At 48.2% G+C, this 19,069-nt stretch overlaps 1 protein-coding gene across 5 annotated transcripts in view; it reads right to left on the bottom strand.

Annotated features, from left to right (window-relative positions):
- ABL1 (ABL proto-oncogene 1, non-receptor tyrosine kinase) overlaps window positions 1-19,069 on the bottom strand; it is a 243,773-nt gene that overhangs the window by 67,815 nt on the left and 156,889 nt on the right. For all 5 annotated transcript variants that reach the window (XM_069237066.1, XM_069237068.1, XM_069237067.1 and 2 more), the window contains one exon: window positions 17,970-18,265. In XM_069237066.1, the coding sequence (XP_069093167.1) occupies window positions 17,970-18,265 (296 nt within the window). The remainder of the gene's footprint in view (window positions 1-17,969; window positions 18,266-19,069) is intronic.

The following is a 19,069-nucleotide window of genomic DNA, read 5'->3' as shown; positions in this document are numbered from 1 at the left end:
AAGTCAAGGAGGGCACAAGCTCGGTGAGGAAGGAAGGAACTGGAGGTGAAGGGGTCGCTTGTAAGTTGGAAACTTCCTAAATAAACTGCAGCCTCAATTCTTCCATAAAGATAAAAGTTTCGTCTAAGTTTGTGGGATTCGGGAGAGCGGCCATGGGGGGGCTGTTGCTGCTATGACTGGGGGACCCCTTCAGACAGCCTGTCCCCCTTTACATGGGATGCCCCTTTCAAGTCCCTGCAGCTGCCAGGACAGACATGCAAGGGTGATCTGTTCGCTGCTCTGAGCAACTGCACTTCAGAAAAATGCTAATAAGCAGAATGTATGTGTGGAATGTGAGGCGTGCGAGCCGAAGGAGAGACCACGGGTGGGTTTCCGAGTATTCCTTCCCTGCGGGCATCCTTCAGGCCAGGAGAACGGAGGACAGTCTCCCACTCCTGCTCCTACAGCTCCAGCAAAAGCAAATATCACCACACATGAGCCAGGCCCACAAGGGGCGGGGTGGGGGCTTGGGGGCTCTTCAGTTAAATGCACATTTCATTATCATATAGCACAGAGGAGCTGCTCTTCTAAAGGCGGAAAACATCTGGCCACATGAAGGGGGAACATGATTGCCCAGGATCACACAATATGACTTAGTAGCAAAGAAAGAATTAGAGCTCAAGGGTTCTGCCGATGAACCCTCTGACTTCCTAGGGGCCCTCAGCTAAGCCTGTCGATGTGAACAGCTGCACAAAATACCACAAGAATCACGGCGTGGGGGTGACTTAGAGACTGCAACAATCCCCGGATGGAGCGGAGGAGTAAGGGGGCTGAGAGGGAGTAAATGGGAGTCCGTTTAGGAGACACAGAAAGGAGTAACACTGGAATGGAGGCGAGTATGATGCAGGGCTTAATTTCAGCCGGGGCTGCAGGTGGTCCACCATCACTAATCAGACTCCGATCTAGAACAAGAGGAAAAAAAAAACACACAAGGGTACAAGGAGGAAGAGAGACACAAGACAGCGACCTGGGAGGAAGCAGCGCTGATGAAGAATGCACAAGAGTGGGAAAGGAGGCAGGGAGCGTCTGGCAGTGGATTAAAGCGCCATGAAGTGGAATCCAGACTAGGCATCTTGGAATCCGGCACCCTGGTCTTCAGAGCACAGCTTTCGGACTGGCACTGTTTTTTGTAAACAAATGAAGCCTAATGTCAGAGCAGAAATGTTTGAAGATGGGAAAATAGATAGGATTGGGTTTTTTTCTGCACCAATTTGTTCTTCAAGAGTAGAATGCCGACATAAAAGTATTTATATATTGCACAAAAGGGTGTTGATGTGCTTGGTTGGACAGATTTGTGGAAATTGGGCATTAAGGTGGACAAGAGGGGCAAGGAACACGTACAACACATGAATGTAATGTAGTGAGTAAATGCAATGACTGTTTCCCAGGGTTTTTCCCTAAAATAACTAACATTATTAAATGGGTTTAACATAGAATCAATTTTTAAAAATGCCATCTAAATTGAAACAAAACTTGAAAGGTGTTTCACTCTGAGGAAATTGGGTGTATTTATTGTAAGGTTCGTTGTGCAACCACACTTTGTAATACATCACCAACTCTTCCAGGACCAGTCAGGTTTAATTTGTTAAAACTTAGCTCACTTTGGGTAGTTGTGGCTTCGAGCAGTAAGGCTTCAACAAAGGAAGAAATGTCAAGCATTTAAAACAGCATCAAAACAACTGAAGAAAAACTCGACACTCAAGAAATCTGACATCAATTTATAAAAATAGCTTATATTTTTATGATCTTAAGGACACCAAAATGAATAAGATCCACTAGAGGGTTCCGTAGATACAGAACAATAAATCAAGGCTTTCCACTCAACCACGAACAAACACTGGCAAATTCAACAAATTTGTGACTTCGAACCGTTTTCCAAGAAAACTTTGGTCAAAGTAGAATGTGGTTACTTTGGGCGACCAACTCTGGCAGGGAGCCAGTCAAGGGTACTACAAAGTTCTGAAGAAACACTTAACTCAACAAGAAAAGTAGTCTTCAGTCCACTTCAAGTCTCAGTGGTCCCTTGCCACTAACTTCTACGGAGTGATCCTGAGGCTAGGCTGAAGGATCAACAGCTGCCTTTCTGGGGCCACTGTGGCCAGAAGGGTTGACTTTCCTTGTAGTCCTCAAATCGTCAGTGGACTACTGATCATCGGGCACAACACATTCAGCAGTTTCCTTTTCTTGGAGATAACTCTCCTTCTGGGTGACCAAATTGCACTCTGATGACTCTCATGGTCTAGCAGACTTGGTGAAACTTTTGAGCATCAGTTCTCGGTCTCCTAAGCAGCACGGAGATGAGGAGCGATGATTCAAAGATCTGGCTTCTTCAGCACTATGCTGCAAATAAGAAGTCAGACAACTGACTCTTGTGTCTTTGCTTCTGGCTGGGCTCAGGGGACAACCACTCCTTGAGCAGGACACAGCAGGCAGTGTCTTTTCCTTTGCTAAGGAGCAAGTGCAGTCCAACTTCATTGCAGCGTCTTCTTTGCCTGTTCCACGGTCATCAGGACGGTTCTCCTTTGGACCTCTTTGCCAGTCCGAGCACGATCAGAGTTCTGTGTGCCAGCGGTACCCCTTTTATGCCCACACAGCACCCTAGGAGGATATGGGAGGTTGTGGTCACTAGCCAATGGGCTTCTTGGACTCCTTCCACTTGATGATGATAACTTCCTGCGAAGTGTGGCATTTAGCTTTCTCAGGGTGCTCTATTCTGCCCACTCCCAAGATGACTGAACCTCTCTCTTGGTGTGGTGGTAAGTTACAGTTTGGCCAATGTTTCCCCCCCTCGCGATGTCCTGACACCAATCTGTCTACCGAGGGATAAGAGCAGCCCATCTCCAAGTGTGGTTACCATTCACCCTTCAAAAGTGGCTTCCACTTTGAAGGTCACCTTTTGGGTGACCAGCCTGTGTGGCTTCCTTCCAGGAGGTAACACCTCCTCCAGATGCATGCCTCTATTGTTTACTGTCTTGGGAGCCGCCGACACCTCTCAAAGCGGGTAGAAGGCAGTCAAGTGGCCAGCCTCAGCAAACGGTCACTGAAAAACCTGGGCAACAGAAGGCCAGCTTTCTAAAAGTTGTATGTGACAATAAATTACATTAATTTCGGCTTGGGCATTAAGTCCAACTTAATGTAACAAGTTGTTTCATACCTTGAAGTACAAGCTTTGTTAGTCTCATTCAGAAGTTAGCACAGCTAACTGCTGCATGTAACTATGTTCTTGCCAGCCTCTCATACAGCAGAAAAGACAATAGCTGTTTGTAAAAAAAAAAAAAAAAAAAATCAGCACAAGGTAAACATGTCCTGCTTTTTAGTATGCTGCACCCTACCTTAGGACTCAATAGGCCTGCTGTTGCTGTAGGACTGACTTACACATATTAAACAAGTTATCAGTTATAAACTGCTCTACCTGCCTGCAGTGGCAGACGGGGAGTCACACTTTACTTTGTCATACTTGTGATGGCACAACAGCTGCTGCAGTCCACGAGTAACACTAACTTTATGGCCCTAGGTCCCTCTAGTAACATACTTGGGACTTATAAGGAAGTTAAGCTATGACAACTGGGTAAAGCCAATTAACCACACACTTTTACAATGGTCAGAGCACATCCACGGGGTCCTGGTTAGCAGGGTCCAGGGCACCAGTGCCTCATCAAAATAGGAGCAAAGAGCGGGGTGAAATCTGCAAAAAGCCCGTTTCCTCACACACTAAGTGTAAGAAATGATTTGAAAGTGTTGTTGGCGAAGTGATGAACTAATCAATCAATCAATCAATCAATTTATAAAGCGCGCTATGTACCCGTTAGGGTTTCGAGGCGCTGGGGGGGGGTGGTGCTGCTATCGTTCGAAGAGCCATGTCTTGAGGAGTCTCCTGAAGGTGAGGAGGTCCTGAGTCTGGCGTAGTGAGGTAGGGAGTGCGTTCCAGGTCTTGGCGGCGAGGTAGGAGAAGGATCTGCCGCCAGAGGTCTTGCGCTGGATTTGGGGGACGATGGCGAGGGCAAGGTTGGCAGAGCGTAGTTGACGTGAGGGAACGTAGAAGTTGAGTCTGGTGTTCAGGTAGGTGGGTCCGGTGTCGTGTAGAGCCTTGTGTGCGTGGGTGAGGAGTTTAAAGGTGATCCTCTTGTCCACGGGGAGCCAGTGGAGGTCCCTCAGGTAAGGGGAGATGTGACATCGGCGGGGTATGCCGAGGATCAGGCGGTGCCTGTGTAGAGTGCATTGCCGTAGTCGAGTCTGCTACTGACGAGGGCTTGGGTAACCGTCTTTCTGGTTCCTGTTGGAATCCACTTGAAGATCCTGCGGAGCATGCGGAGGGTGTTAAAACAGGAGGATGAGACTGCGTTGACCTGTTTGGACATGGTGAGGGCGGAGTCGAGGATGAAGCAGAGATTTCGTGCGTGGTTGGCTGGGGTGGGAGGAGGGCCTAGGGCCACCACGAGTCGTTCCAGGCCGAGGGGGTGCGTCCGAGGATGAGGACTTCCGTCTTGTCGGAGTTAAGTTTTAGGCGGCTGTTGCTCATCCATTCGGCGATGGATTTCAGTCCCTCGTGAAGGTTGGCTCTGGCGGTGAGAGGATCTTTGGTCAGGGAGAGGACGAGCTGGGTGTCGTCGGCGTAGGAGATGATTCTGAGGTTGTGCTGGCAGGCCAGTTGTGCGAGGGGGGCCATGTAGACGTTGAATAGCGTTGGGCTTAGTGAGGAGCCTTGGGGGACGCCGCAGATGAGGTTGGTGGCTTTGGAGTGGAAAGGTGAGAGTCGGACCCTCTGGGTTCTGTCGGAGAGAAAGAAGGAGATCCAGTTGAGGGCTTTGTCTTGGATGCCGGCTTCGTGTAGACGGGTTAGTAGGGTGCGGTGGCAGACTGTATCGAAGGCGGCTGATAGGTCTAAGAGGATCAGGGCTGAGGTTTCACCGTTGTCCATTTGTAGTCTGATGTCATCTGTGGCGGCGAGGAGGGATCATCCAGGAAATTGAATGGTCTCAGTGGATTTCTCCCTATAGTTCTGGCTGTAAAGGCATGTTGAATTGTGTGTTGACTTAAGATATTTGCATGCAACCTACCTAACTCATTCAAATCTTCTTCCAAATATCAGTGGATTGGTGTATTTGTTGCAAGGGGCCCAAAGTGTTTACTACATTAGGTTTATGCTCTCTCTATTATTAGGTTGTGTTATCACCAGATTCTCAGAAATACACTTAAACTAAGCGTTTGTTCCTATTGAGCAGGATATTGTTTAGACTCTCACCAGCAGTGTCAGTTTTCCAACCAGGCATCACATTTTTATGGGGGCTGAAAATTATGTTCATCTTCTCTAAATCTGAAGATGTGCAAATGGGATCTCTCACTGGGGTGCGTCAAGGTTAAATGAACATTGTTTAAAGCAGAGATTGAGTATCTTGGACACACTATTACTGGTTACGGTTCTTTGGTTGAGGCCATTGTTAAAGTTCCAGCACAGATACTAAAGATAAATTGCTTTCTTATGTTGGGCTCGGTGAGTATTAACGTACATGTATACGAAGGTTTTCTCACAGAATGGAACCTTTGAGAAGGCTGGTGAGGAAGGATGCAAAGTCTGAGTAGATGAAAGAACAGCAAAGGGCTTTTGAGGTAATCAAGTCAGACATTGTGAAGGCTCCTACTCTCAAACCTCTCTGTGTACAGAAAACATGTTTTGTCATCACTAATGCCAACTTGCATGGCCTTGGAGTGGTTTTATCGAAGAAACAAGGCCTGGAAGAATGTAATGTTGCTTTCTCGTACGCTAAATGTGTCATAAAGAAAATATATATCCCAGTAGAATGGGAGCTGCTTGTGAGTGGGCGGTGAACAGTTCTGCAATTTCGTTTGGGTAAGCGGTTTGTTTGAAGGACGGACCATAAACATATGGTTAGCATTATTTTGCCTAGTAGAGGTTGGAGTGCCACAGACCATCTCGCCAGGTTATAGTCTAAGATATCGGAGTACAATTTTGCGTAAGTGAGTGACTTAAGCTGGGCTGATATAGTCAGCATTGTTCTTGAGGCCTTATCACTCTGGTATATCTGTGATGAGTTACAAGTAGGCAACAACATTTTGTTAGGAAGTGTTAAGTGTGTAGTCTCAAAAGAGTTGCGGGATAAAGTTATGGAGGTGGCTCACAAAGGACATCAGGGTAGGTCGTTTACGAAGAGATTACTTAGGAAACATTTCTGGTGAAAGGGCTGGATAGATTTACTGAAAGGTAAGTCAGAAAGTGTCCTGACTAATAGTTCTGACCATATGCTGAATGGAGGAACTGGCCTGGTGTGTGGTGAGCACCTATGGTGTTATCACCCTATACCAGGTCCAGGTATCCCCTATTAGGTGTAGTCAGTGTCTAGGAAGCCAGGCTCTATAGAGGTAGCAGTGGATGAGCAGCCAAGGCTTATCTAGGAGACATGCAAAGCGTATGTAATACCACTACAGTCACAGCACTTACACACATGAAAGAACCACACAGTGTTACAAGAATAAAGGTACTTTATTAGAGTAACACAAATACTAAAATACTGTATAGGCAATACTGTACTAGAAGGTGAGTAAACACACTATTATATACACATTAGTAATTAGGAATGCACATAGAAAGCAATAGAAAACAGAGAAATAACAGAAAATAATAGAGACCCTACGGGGAGATCAAACCATATACTAAGTAAATAGAATGCGAAAGGCAGGCCCCCACCCACGGAAGTGGAATCTGTAGAGGGGAGCTGAAGGAACTAGGAACCCCAAAAGGTAAGTACCAGAGTGCCTCCCCCCCGCAACCAGGCAAGAAGAGGTAAGTACCTTGTTTTTCCCCAAACCCACAGGTAAACTTTGTAAAAGGACTGCGCAAGACCCAAGCAAGAGTGGAAGAAACAAAAGATGGATCCTGACAGACGAGGACCTGCAAATGAAGGGGACCAAGTCTAGTTCCAGTTGGAGCGTCCGGCTGGGGCAGGAGCCACTATCCACCCTTTAGGAGATGCAGGACCAGGTCGACGGTGAAGACCGGGAGTCTGCTGTGCAGCACAGGAGCAGAAGAAGAGTTCCAGGAGTGATGCAGTTGATGTTCCATGTCAGAAGAAGGGTTACAGTCAATCAGTGATGTGGAAATACCACCAACAAGCCTTGGCAAAGGCAAGAGTTGCAGAAGAAGATCTGCTGGGGACCAGGAAGGTCCGGGGAGGGGGGAGTAGTGGCAACCCAAGGAGGGGAGTCCCAGGTAACCTTCAGCAGTGAGGATAGGCTGAAGTCGAGGAAGCAGCCCCCCCCCAAGGACAACCCACAGGAGTCAAAGTGAGGCCCACTCGGCACACCTGGAGAGGAGTCCCACATCGCTGGAGCAGCAGGCAGGAGACTGCTTTGCAGGGAAGAGTGCTGGAGGCCGGGGCTACACGGAGAAGAGGCAAAGACTCACCACCTCCCATGTTGGACAGCTGGTAGAAGAGACCCAGGGGACCACTCTAGACCAGGCCCCGTGTTGCAGGATCCACGCAGCCAGTCATCGATGCAGTCGGTGCCTGTGGATGCAGGGGAGTGACTCCTTCACTCCAAGGGAGATTTCTTCTCGCTTCTAGTGCAGACTGAAGACTTGCCGCCCTCAGAGGATGCACAGCCGGGGAAATGTTGCAGTTGCTGGAAGGAGCCGGAGAAACAATGTTGCAGAGCGAAGTCATTGATGGAACTGCAGATTGTGGGTTCCAGTGGCCTGAAGTCAAAGCAAACGTTGCATAGAAGTTCTGCTAGAATCTTGCACGTCGAAACTGAAGACCCATCCAAGAGGGAGACCCTAAACACCCCTAAAAGGGGTATTGGTCACCTAGCAGGGTGACCACCTATCAGGAGGGCGCTGTCACGTCACTTGTCTGACCTAGCCACTCAGATGCTCCCAGAGGCCTCTGCCCACCTTGGCTTCAAGATGGCAGAATCAAGTGGCCACCTGCGGGTGGTGATCGACACTGTCCAATTTCGTGCCAGAGCAGGGACCAGAGGTCCCTGGACTGGTGCAAACCGGTTTATACAAGGAGGGCACTAAATGTGCCCTTCAAAGGATACAAGTGGCTTGGGGAGGCTACCTCTCCCAAGCCACATAACACCTATTTCTAAAGGGAGAGGGTGTTGCCCATCACTCCTAAAGGAAATCCTTTGTTCTGCCTTCCTGGGCTTGAGCTCGTCAAGCAGCAGGAGGGCACAAACCTGTCTGTAGGGTGGCAGCAGTGCAGGCTGCCCGGAAAAACACTGCAACCCGGTAGGAGCAAAGCTGGGGTCCTCTAAGGAGCCCCCAGAGTGCATGGAATCATACAACCAATACTGGCAACAGTGTTGGGATATGATTCCGACATGTTTGATACCAAACATGCCTAGGTTCGGAGTTGCCATTATGTAGCTGGACACAGTACTCAGGGAAAATGGCTTCCCCGAACTTACAAAGTCCAGTGCCATGGAGCTGGAGTTCGTAGGGGCACCTCTGCTCATGCAGGGGTGCCCTCACACACAGGTACCTGCACGCTGCCCTCTGGGCTTGGAGAGCCTGCCACAAGGGTGACTTATAGTGACTTGGGGCACTGACATGAAGTGAAAGGGTACATGCACCTTTTCACGCAGGCTGCAATGGCAGGCCTGCAAACACATTTTTCATGGGCTCCCATGGGTGGCATAATATATGCTGCAGCCCATGGGGATCCTCTGGTGGCCCATTGTCCTGGGTACCTAGGTACCATATACTAGGGACTTACAGGTGGGCACCAGTATACCAACTGTGGGGTGTACAAAGTAAGGAACAACCATATTTAGAGGGAGAGAGCAAAGTCGCTGGGGTCTGGTTAGCAGGATCCCAGTGAACACAGTCAAAACACACTAAAGCAGGCAAAAAGTGGGGGTAACCATGCCAAAAAGAGGGTACTTTCCTGCACTGAAGACTTCACGTGCAGCTTTGTGCCCTGATCCTTGGCCAGATCACCCATGGGAGAAAGTGGGGTTTGACAGATGTGGTCTGTTTTATCTGCTTCATGAAGACTGATGGTTTGCTATGGTGCTAGCATGCTGTCATTCTAAAAGGCTAAAAGTCAGGGTCACTACAGAGATGGTAATAAAAACTTTCAGTGTAAGGGATTTAAGGAAGGTTTCCCCAGTCACATTGAGACGAATAATGGTGTCCACTTTATTTCACATGAAATTAAACCATTCCTTTTAAAGTGTAATGTTCTGCATATTACCACTGATCCTCAGTGTAATGGTGAAGTTGAAAGATGTAATGGAGTTCTCAAGGTATACATCAGGGATGGTAGAAGTCTTTTTAACAGTAGTTGTAGAGAATATGTTCTGGAAAAATTGTTTCTTTATAGTATCACACCACACAAAACAACTGAGATGGATTCCTTTAAGTTGCTTAAAGGACGTGAGCCCTAGGTTTCAGATTTATGCCTGTAGTGGCTTAAGAAACACGTTGGTAGACACAGTTTAACAAAATGAATGAAGTTAGACAGAGGATTGCCGGAAAACAAAGTATTATGAAAAACATATTTGACAGAGAAGAGAGAGCAGTTTCCCAATTTCTACTGTGGGTGAATGAGTTTGGGCACTCAAATCTGGTTTTGGTGCTAAATTGAATTCTCTTTGGGAAGCTCCTTAAAATAGTGAAAGTTAATTCCAGAAGTGCTGTAACTCAAGATCGAAGAGTATGGAATGTAAAATGTGTTACTAACTGAGATTGGTCCTGTATCCATGATAGTAAAGTTAGTAACAGTTTAAAATCAAAGTATTTTGTGTGTTTTGTGGAAGGAGAACAAAGTGTACTGACAATGATCTTGTAACAAATCACAGTGCTAATGTTATGGCTGATGCTAGTAAGTTAACACAAGATTCTCGCTTAAGTTCTGCAATATCTGATACAGCTGCATCACACGTCAAGCACAGTGGAAGGGCCCGAATACCTTCAATTAGATAAAAATTGTGTAGGTTCTTAAAGTTTGGGTTCTTAACACATCTGTTTGGTAAATTTAGCCTATGTTTTCGAAGGAGAATTATCTTCCCGTTATTATTCACATGCCCCTTTACCTTACCGTTTTCTACTTTAGAGCACAGTTTTATTTTCCCTCTTCCCTATTTTTCCAGGGCAAAGTGCAGGGCCAGGGGGTAGAGCAGAGGGTTATGGGTGGGAGATTAACCACACTGATCTATGTTAACCACCTAAAGAGTTAATTGTCCTATGTACAGAACTTAGCCTCTTAATCAACATTTCTGGATTATTGCTGCAAGTACATTCATAAAAAATGTGCATCGACGAGAACTGGGCAATTTTGAAGAAGGGGAGATCGGGGTTGGAAGTAGAAGAGCAGAATTAAGGGGGAGGGAATACAAGGGCTTGGAAAGAAAAGCGGGGAAGCAGACAGTGGTGTCAGTGCTGAACCATTTTAAGCCATCTCCATTCCTACTCATCTTAGTGTGGCCTCCTGCCCAACAAAGGAGCTAACTGCATGAACCAAAGACTGAGGGGTTAGGGATGAAAGAGGAGAGGGAGTTAGTTTGGACTATTGGGACCGGAGGGGCTGGGATAGAAGTGGAAAGAGAGATCATCTCTGGAGAGGTGGGACCTGTGGGGCTGGGGCAGGGAGAAGGAGATCATCTCTGGAGAAGCAGGACCTGTGGGGCTGGAAGAGGAGAGGGAGATCATCTCTAGAGAGGCAGGGCCTGTGGGGCTGGGGCAGGGAGAGGGAGATCACCTCTGAAGAGGCAGGAACTGTGGGGCTGGGAGAGGAGAGGGAGCGCCTTTCCCATGCCAGAAGCTGCCTGAGTCTTTGAAAACAACACTGGGTAAATACGCACCCACCATGAGTGTGAACACAAATAAAGCTCAACCTCACAGCTCGGACACGCTTCTGGAATGCCAACCAGACAGGAGTCTGGCTATGCAGGTCATGTGGCACCGCCAGTTGCTGCCCACATTTCAGGCATGCCTGACTGCTTCTGGCTGCTACAGGGAGAGTGCCCTCACTGTGGCGATGCCCTCAAGGAGAGGCGGATGATGGGCAGGTTCTGGAGACATGGTATGACGCCAGCCTGCCTGGAAACTTGAGCTGCCCCAAGAGGCAGCTGGCACCAGGCGGTGCCCCCAACTTTACCAGCTCAGGCTCGGATGTGAAGTGCTTTGTTTTGGGAAGAAGGCGCGTGGGTACAGTTGTCTCAGGAGGTGGCAGCGATGGCCAGCAGTCGAGGAGGAGGGGGGCTGCTTAAAACTGAGGTTCTGAAACCCACTCTCTGAGCTGGTGCAGAGTGGGTGGCAACACTTCAGCTCTGCCAATGCACCTCAGTCCTGCCCTGCTGCTGCCCTTGAAGTTCGAGTGTTCTCTTCTACCCACAGCTCTGTCAATGCCCCTCAGCTCTGTCAATGCCCCTCAGCTCTGCCGCTGCCCTTGAATGTCGAGTACTCTGTCCTACGCTGAAGCTCTGTCAATGCACCTTGGCCCTTCCCCGCTGCTGCCCTTGAAGGCCGAGTACTCCGACTTAATGCACCTCAGCCCTGCTCTGCTGTTACCCCTGAAGGTAGAGTCCCAATGCCCCTCAGCCCTGCCCTGCTGCTGCCCCTGAAGGTAGAGTGCCAATGCACCTCAGCCCTGTTGCTGCCACTGTAGGTAGAGTGCCAATGCACCTCAGCCCTGCCCTGCTGGTGCCCCTGAAGGTAGAGTGCCAATGCACCTCAGCCTTGTTGCTGCCACTGAAGGTAGAGTGCCAATGCACCTCAGCCCTGCCCTGCTGCTGCCCCTGAAGGTAGAGTGCCAATGCACCTCAGCCCTGTTGCTGCCACTGTGGGTAGAGTGCCAATGCACCTCAGCCCTGTTGCTGCCACTGAAGGTAGAGTGCCAATGCACCTCAGCCCTACCCCTGAAGGTAGAGTGCCAATGCACCTCAGCCCTGCACTGCTGCTGCCCCTGAAGGTAGAGTGCCAATGCACCTCAGCCTTGTTGCTGCCACTGAAGGTAGAGTGCCAATGCACCTCGGTCCCGCCCCTGAAGGTAGAGTGCCAATGCACCTCAGCCCTGCCCTGCTGCTGCCCCTGAAGGTAGAGTGCCAATGCACCTCTGCCCTGCACTGATGCCCCTGAAGGTAGAGTGCCAATGCACCTCAGCCCTGCACTGATGCCCCTGAAGGTAGAGTGCCAATGCACCTCAGCCCTGTTGCTGCCACTGTAGGTAGAGTGCCAATGCACCTCATCCCTGCCCTGCTGCTGCCCCTGAAGGTAGAGTGCCAATGCACCTCAGCCTTGTTGCTGCCACTGAAGGTAGAGTGCCAATGCACCTCGGCCCTGCCCTGCTGCGGTCCGTGAAGGTAGAGTGCCAATGCACCTCAGCCCTGCACTGATGCCCCTGAAGGTAGAGTGCCAATGCACCTCAGCCCTGTTGCTGCCCCTGAAGGTAGAGTGCCAATGCACCTCAGCCCTGTTGCTGCCCCTGAAGGTAGAGTCCCAATGCACCTCAGCCCCGCCCCTGCCACTCCCTGCAGTGCTACTTCTGGGACGCAGACAGAGGGGCACCAATCGAACTGTGTGAAACAGAAGGGCACAAAAGTTAAAGAAAACTAATATGGCGAAAACAAATGCAACAACAAATGAAAATAATTCACTGTTTACACTTCTGTTACATTTCAAATATTAAAAAAAAAAAAAAGTGTCATCGTTGCATGCGGCCTGCATCACGAAGGTTTTTGAGCATCACTGGTAAATTTTGCATAATGCACTTTGGAATATCTCACGTGGACATTTAACAGAGGCGAGTTTGACAAACTATACTAAACTAAAATCTGCAAAATTGATAGCACGTAATGTATGTAACGCAAAACTGTAGGAATTTTGCAACTTAGAAAAGCGTAATGAGAATTTCACTTAAGTGGTGGAGTGTCGGAAATGTCCTGACATGACCCCGGGATTCTTCCCCATCCCTAAAGTGTTAGAATCCGCTGCGAATCCAGGAAAGGCCTTAAACCAGCACGTTTCTACCCTTTTTACCCGAGTATTTCCTGCATCTGGTTCAAATACTTTAAAATCCGCGGAGACTCCGTGCAGGATCCTAGCGGTGCACTTTCAAATGATCGTTTCTCGGCGCTTGAAGCCTAAAGTGCTGCATGGATGACGCAAGCCCCGGGTCGGGACGTCGGGGTAGATCAGGGTTTGTTGGACATCAGCTGCCCTGTGGGGCTCATGGAAGCACCTGGAACGAGGGACCCTTCGCCCTTGTGGCTCTGGACTTCTTCAGGGCTTTACCCTCAGCTGGATTCCCAGCAGCACCTGCGCGCCCCCTCATCACACTCATTAGTGCTTAGAAAGACTTACTACCTCCGCCTCCGGGCAGGGTCCTAGGGCACGTCTTCCACACACCAAAGTGTCACAATATTCTTTAAACCTTCGCTTAGGAAAGCAGCCAGTGAGCCACGGGCCGACGAGTCTATAGATACGAATTAAACACGTTCACTGAAGGCAGTGGACGCCCCGCAGTCCCATAATGCACTGGAAATGAGCAAAGCTTCCTTTCTTCGTGGTGCAAAGACGGCTACAGAAGATCGCCGTCCTCTTCACTGGAAAAGGAACAACAGATCTTAAATGCCTTTTTCCTTCATTTTAGGCATGTGTCATACTTTAAATCATTCTTTCAGACATGGGGCATTTTTTCTAGGTCTGGCTTTAGAGAGCAGATGTCTGAAAAACCTACTGTGACCATTTATTTAAAATACACATGGAGTGGGCTTCGGTTCTGCCCAGAGCAGCTATTGGCTGCCGCCGCATCACTCCACCTCCTATGGAGTGACTGCAATGCACGAGGAACTATTTTATACCTCAAAAGCAAAGTGAGTTATTCCACACCAAATTATGTTTCTCAAGCATCCCTTCAGTATAGAAAGCGATATATATTTATTTTGTAGGAAGTTGGCTCTGTATATACTATTTCAAAGTAAGAAATAGTGTGCACAGAGTCCAAGGGTTCCCCCTAGCGTCAAAAAGAGATAATTCTAATGCTCTATTTTGTGGTTGTGTGGTCGAGCAGTAGGCTTATCAGAGGGTAGTGTTAAGCATTTGTTGTACACACACAGGCAATAAATGAGGGACCCATACTGAAAGACAATTCCAGGCCAATAGGTTTTTATATAGAAAAATATATTTTCTTAGTTTATTTTAAGAACCACAGCTTCAAGATTTACAAACAATACTTTAAATGAAAGGTATTTCACTCAGGTATTCTAGGAACTTTGAATTATCACAATAGCATGTACAGTTTTGACAAAAATGGCAATAAGCTATTTCAAAAGTGGACACAGTGCAAAAATCAACAGTTCCTGGGGGAGGTAAGTAAATGTTAAGTTCACAGTTAAGTAAAACACTTAAAGGGTTCAAAGTTGGGTCCAAGGTAGCCCACCGTTGGAGGTTCAAGGCAACCCCAAAGTTACCACACCAGCAGCTCAGGGCCGGTCAGGTGCAGAGGTCAAAGTGGTGCCCAAAACACATAGGCTTCAATGGAAATAGGAGTGCCCCGGTTCTAGTCTGCCAGCAGGTAAGTACCCGCGACTTCGGGAGGGCAGACCACAGGGGTTTTGTAGGGCCCTGAGGGGGGGGGGGGGGGGGGGGACACAAGCAGGCACAGAAAGTACACCCTCAGCGGCACATGGGCGGCCGGGTGCAGAGTGCAAACATGCGTCGAGTTTTCAATAGGAATCAATTGGGAGACCCGGGGGTCTCTTCAACGATGCAGGCAGGCACAGGGGGGCCTCCTCGGGGTAGCCACCACCTGGGCTAGGCAGAGAGTCGCCTGGGGGTCGCTCCTGCACTGGAGTTCGGTTCCTTCAGGTCCTGGGGGCTGCGGGTTCAGTGTGGTTTCCAGGCGTCTGGTTCCTTGAAGCAGGCACTCACGGTCAGGGGGAGCCTCTGGATTTCCTCTGCAGGCATCGCTGTAGGGGCTTAACTCTGGCTACTCACGGGCTCGCAGTCGCCGGGGAGTCCTCCCTGTAGTGTTAGTTTTCCGCAGGTTGAGCCGGGGCCGTCGGGTGCAGAGTGGAAAGTCTCACGCTTCCGGCGGGAAACGTGTGGTCTTTAAAAGTTGCTTCTTTGTTGCAAAGAGTTGCAGTTTCTTGAACAGGGCCACTGTTGTCTGGAGTTTCTTGGTCTTTTAGATGCAGAGTCCTCTGAGGCTTCAAAGGTCGCTGGACCCTGTTGGATGTGTCACTGTTGCAGTTTTCTTCAAAGAAGGGAGACAGGCCGGTGGGGCTGGGGCCAAATCAGTTGTCGTCTCCGTCTTCACTGCAGGGCTTCAGGTCAGCAGTCCTTCTTCTTTAGGTTGCAGGAATCTAGTTTCCTACGTTCTGGGGAGCCCCTTAATACACAATTTAGGGGTGAGTTAAGGTCTGGGATGGCAGTAGCCAATGGCTACTGGCCCTGAGGGTGGCTACACCCTCTTTGTGCCTCCTCCCTGTGGGGAGGGGGCACATCTCTAATCCTATTGGGGGAATCCTCCATCTGCAAGATGGAGGATTTCTAAAAAGTAAGAGTCACCTCAGCTCAAGACACCTTAGGGGCTGTCCTGACTGGGGAGTGACTCCTCCTTGTTTTTCTCATTATCTCCTCCAGCCTTGCTGCCAAAAGTGGGGGCAGTGGCCGGAGGGGCGGGCATCTCCACTAGCTGGGATGCCCTGTGGCGCTGTAACAAAGGGGGTGAGCCTTTGAGGCTCACCGCCAGGTGTTACAGTTCCTGCAGGGGGAGGTGAGAAGCACCTCCACCCAGTACAGGCTTTGTCCCTGGCCACAGAGTGACAAAGGCACTCTCCCCATGTGGCCAGCAACATGTCTGGTGTGTGGCAGGCTGGCAAAAACTAGTCAGCCCGCACTGGAGTCGGGTATGTTTTTAGGGGGCATCTCTAAGATGCCCTCTGGGTGTACTTTTACAATAAAGTGCACACTGGCATCAGTGTGCATTTATTGTGCTGAGAAGTTTGATACCAAACTTTACAGTTTTCAGAGTAGCCATTATGGAGCTGTGGAGTTCGTCCCTGACCATATACTCTTATGGCTACCCTCCACTTACAATGTCTAAGGCTTTGCTTAGACACTGTAGGGGCATAGTGCTCATGCACCTATGCCCTCACCTGTGGTATAGTGCACCCTGCCTTAGGGCTGTAAGGCCTGCTAGAGGGGTGACTTATCTATACCATAGGCAGTGTGAGGTTGGCATGGCACTCTGAGGGGAGTGCCATGTCGACTTAGTCATTTTCTCCCCACCAGCACACACAAGCTGGCAAGCAGTGTGTATGTGCTAAGTAAAGGGTCCCCAGGGTGGCATAAGACATGCTGCAGCCCTTAGAGACCTTCCCTGGCATCAGGGCCCTTGGTACCAGTTACAAGGGACTTACCTGGGTGCCAGAGTTGTGCCAATTGTCGAGACAAAGGTACAGTTTAGGGAAAGAACACTGGTGCAGGGGGGTAACCATGCCAAGGAGGCATTTCCTTACATATTCATATACATACATACATACATATATATATATATATATATATATAATTTTTTTTACTACAGAAGGCTTTTTAAAATGTTATATAGGACTACAAATGCAAACCAGATCTATTAGCTTTGCCAGTGCTTGCTTAAGTTTTTGCTCCTGCAATGTGCTACAAGTGTGAAGGGTGAACATATGTATTGTATGTCTTCCGGACAGTCACACTGTTGAAGTGTCATATGTGCCGGGACGTGCCTTGTAGGAGGTTCAAAGCAGAATTATAACTGTAACAAAACAAGCATTGCACGGGGACTGGAAGGCAATGCGAGTCTCATGGGTAGCCTTAAAAACACACAGACAGTTGGAGTAGACAAGTCTACGAGGGTAAGACGTGAGAAGTCAGAAATCACGGAGCATAACCCAAAATACACCAAGAGAGACACAAACAAGACACGTTACGACATGCCATGCGGTATGAAAGAGCTGTGATTACCATGCAAATTAACCAAAAACAACCTCTGTGAGCACTCCCAAATAATGGAAACATTAAAATAGACATTATCAATGTGTATGTATGTAGAAGTGGTTCAACCTCTCAATGACCAGGAAAACACCAGCACGCCTGAATGGGATTCACCAGTTTAATCCCAACAACATGTTTCAGTCCTCTCTGCCTTCTTCAGGCTGATGTGGCCCACCACCACACAAGACAATACAAAAGCGATTAATAGTCTAAGAAAACAGACTACTAAACATGTACGAGTCTATTTCTGTTCATGTTTATTTTGATTTTGGATGTACCCTCAACCACGAATAAACTTTTTTCACGAAATTTACATACAATAGTACATTTAAAGTACTTTGTCGAATTTAAATGGATGGTAAGTATCAGTTGAAGCCCTATGAATTTGGGCTCTACATTATTTGTTTTGCTGTAATTATTTGAAGGTGGACTCCTCAGAAGCTTGTACATGTTTAGTAGTCTCTTTTCCCTGACTATGGATTGTATTCTATTGTTTTGTTTGGTGGTGGGGCACATTGACTTGACAAGGCAGAGATCACTGAAATGCACTGACCACTGACCCAGGGTGACGCGCTATCCGACGTGTGCAGGTAAGGTGTTTTTGTCACAAGGTGTACTTTATTTCTTTATCTTCTAAAGTGCTTTCTCCAAACGGTTTACAAAATCCTTTGACATAGCATGTTAGAGCTGAGGTTAGTGGTAGTACCATACAACATACATTACTTAGCTTTCTTTTTCCAAATGCATTACAAACTATATGATATCCTTTTTAGTAACTTGTGTTTAATTTGCTTGTATGTCCCATACCACCCAGCTTTATTTCTAGTTATTGTATAGTACCACCCACCTCATTCTCCATTAGTCTCTTGCAGTCTAGCGCATCGCCCAGCATTCCCACTCGTCCGCCACAACAGGCTCCGCTGCAATGCCTTACCTTTCCATCGGAGGCAGTGTTGATCCTGTAGTGGTAGACTCGCCCTTCGTATCGCAGAGATATGGACCGCTGCCCGGGGCAGCTTTCGCTCTCCCGCACCAAGAAGCTGCCATTGATACCGCTGCTCAGCAGGTACTCGGCCGCGTTGCGCGACACCGGCCCGTGGTACCAGGAGTGCTTCTCTAAGCTGTTCACAGGGGTGATGTAGTTACTTGGCACCCAACCCTGTCCGTTCTTGGTCTGCGCTTCACACCACTCGCCGTTGTGGTTATAGCCCAAGACACGGAGTTTTTCACCTGAGAACAGATTACGTGTTGGAAATATTAGAAAGCACTCCCAAGTCAGTCAGCGGAAGATTTATTCTGCCAATGCTCAGCACCTGCAACCACCACCCTTCTAAGGTGCTAGTCATATCTGGTTATTGTGCTCAACTGTCTCCCTTTTAAATTAGTCACTTCCTTGTAGTACGCACAACACTCTCCCTTTAGAGGAAAAAGTCATCTCCTTGAAGTATGCTCAACCATCTCCTTTTTAAATAGTCACTTCCTTGTGGTACACATAACTATCACCCTTTAAAAGAACAAGTCATGTACTTGAAGTATTTTCAACCATCTCCCATTCAAAGTTCTAGTAATCTCCTTGTAGTACGCTCAACCATCTCCCTTTAACGGAACTAGTCTTCGCCTTGTGAGTCCACTCAACAATCTCCCTTTAAATGAACAAGTCGCCTCCATGAAGTATGCTCAATTACCACCCTTTTAAAGAATTGCCCACTTGCTTGTAGTATGTTCAACTATTTCCCTTTTAAAGGAATAGCAAGTCTCCTTGTGAGTCCACTCAACAACCTCCCTTTAAAAGAACAAATCATGTCCTCGAAGTATGGTGAACTATCTCCCTTTTAAAAAAAAAAGTCACTTCCTTGTTAGTATGCTCAACCATCTCCCTTTAAAGGAACAAGTCATATCCTTGAAGTATGCTCAACCATCTCCCTTTTAAAGAATTAGTCACATATTCGTAGTACGCTCAACCATCTCCCTTTAAAGGAACAAATCCTTTCCGTGAAGCATGCTCAACTATCTCCCTTTTATAGAATTGGCCAC

The sequence above is a fragment of the Pleurodeles waltl genome, chromosome 6 (genome assembly GCF_031143425.1).
Source record: "Pleurodeles waltl isolate 20211129_DDA chromosome 6, aPleWal1.hap1.20221129, whole genome shotgun sequence".
NCBI lineage: Eukaryota > Metazoa > Chordata > Amphibia > Caudata > Salamandridae > Pleurodeles > Pleurodeles waltl.
This window is presented reverse-complemented; position numbering and strand designations above follow the sequence as displayed.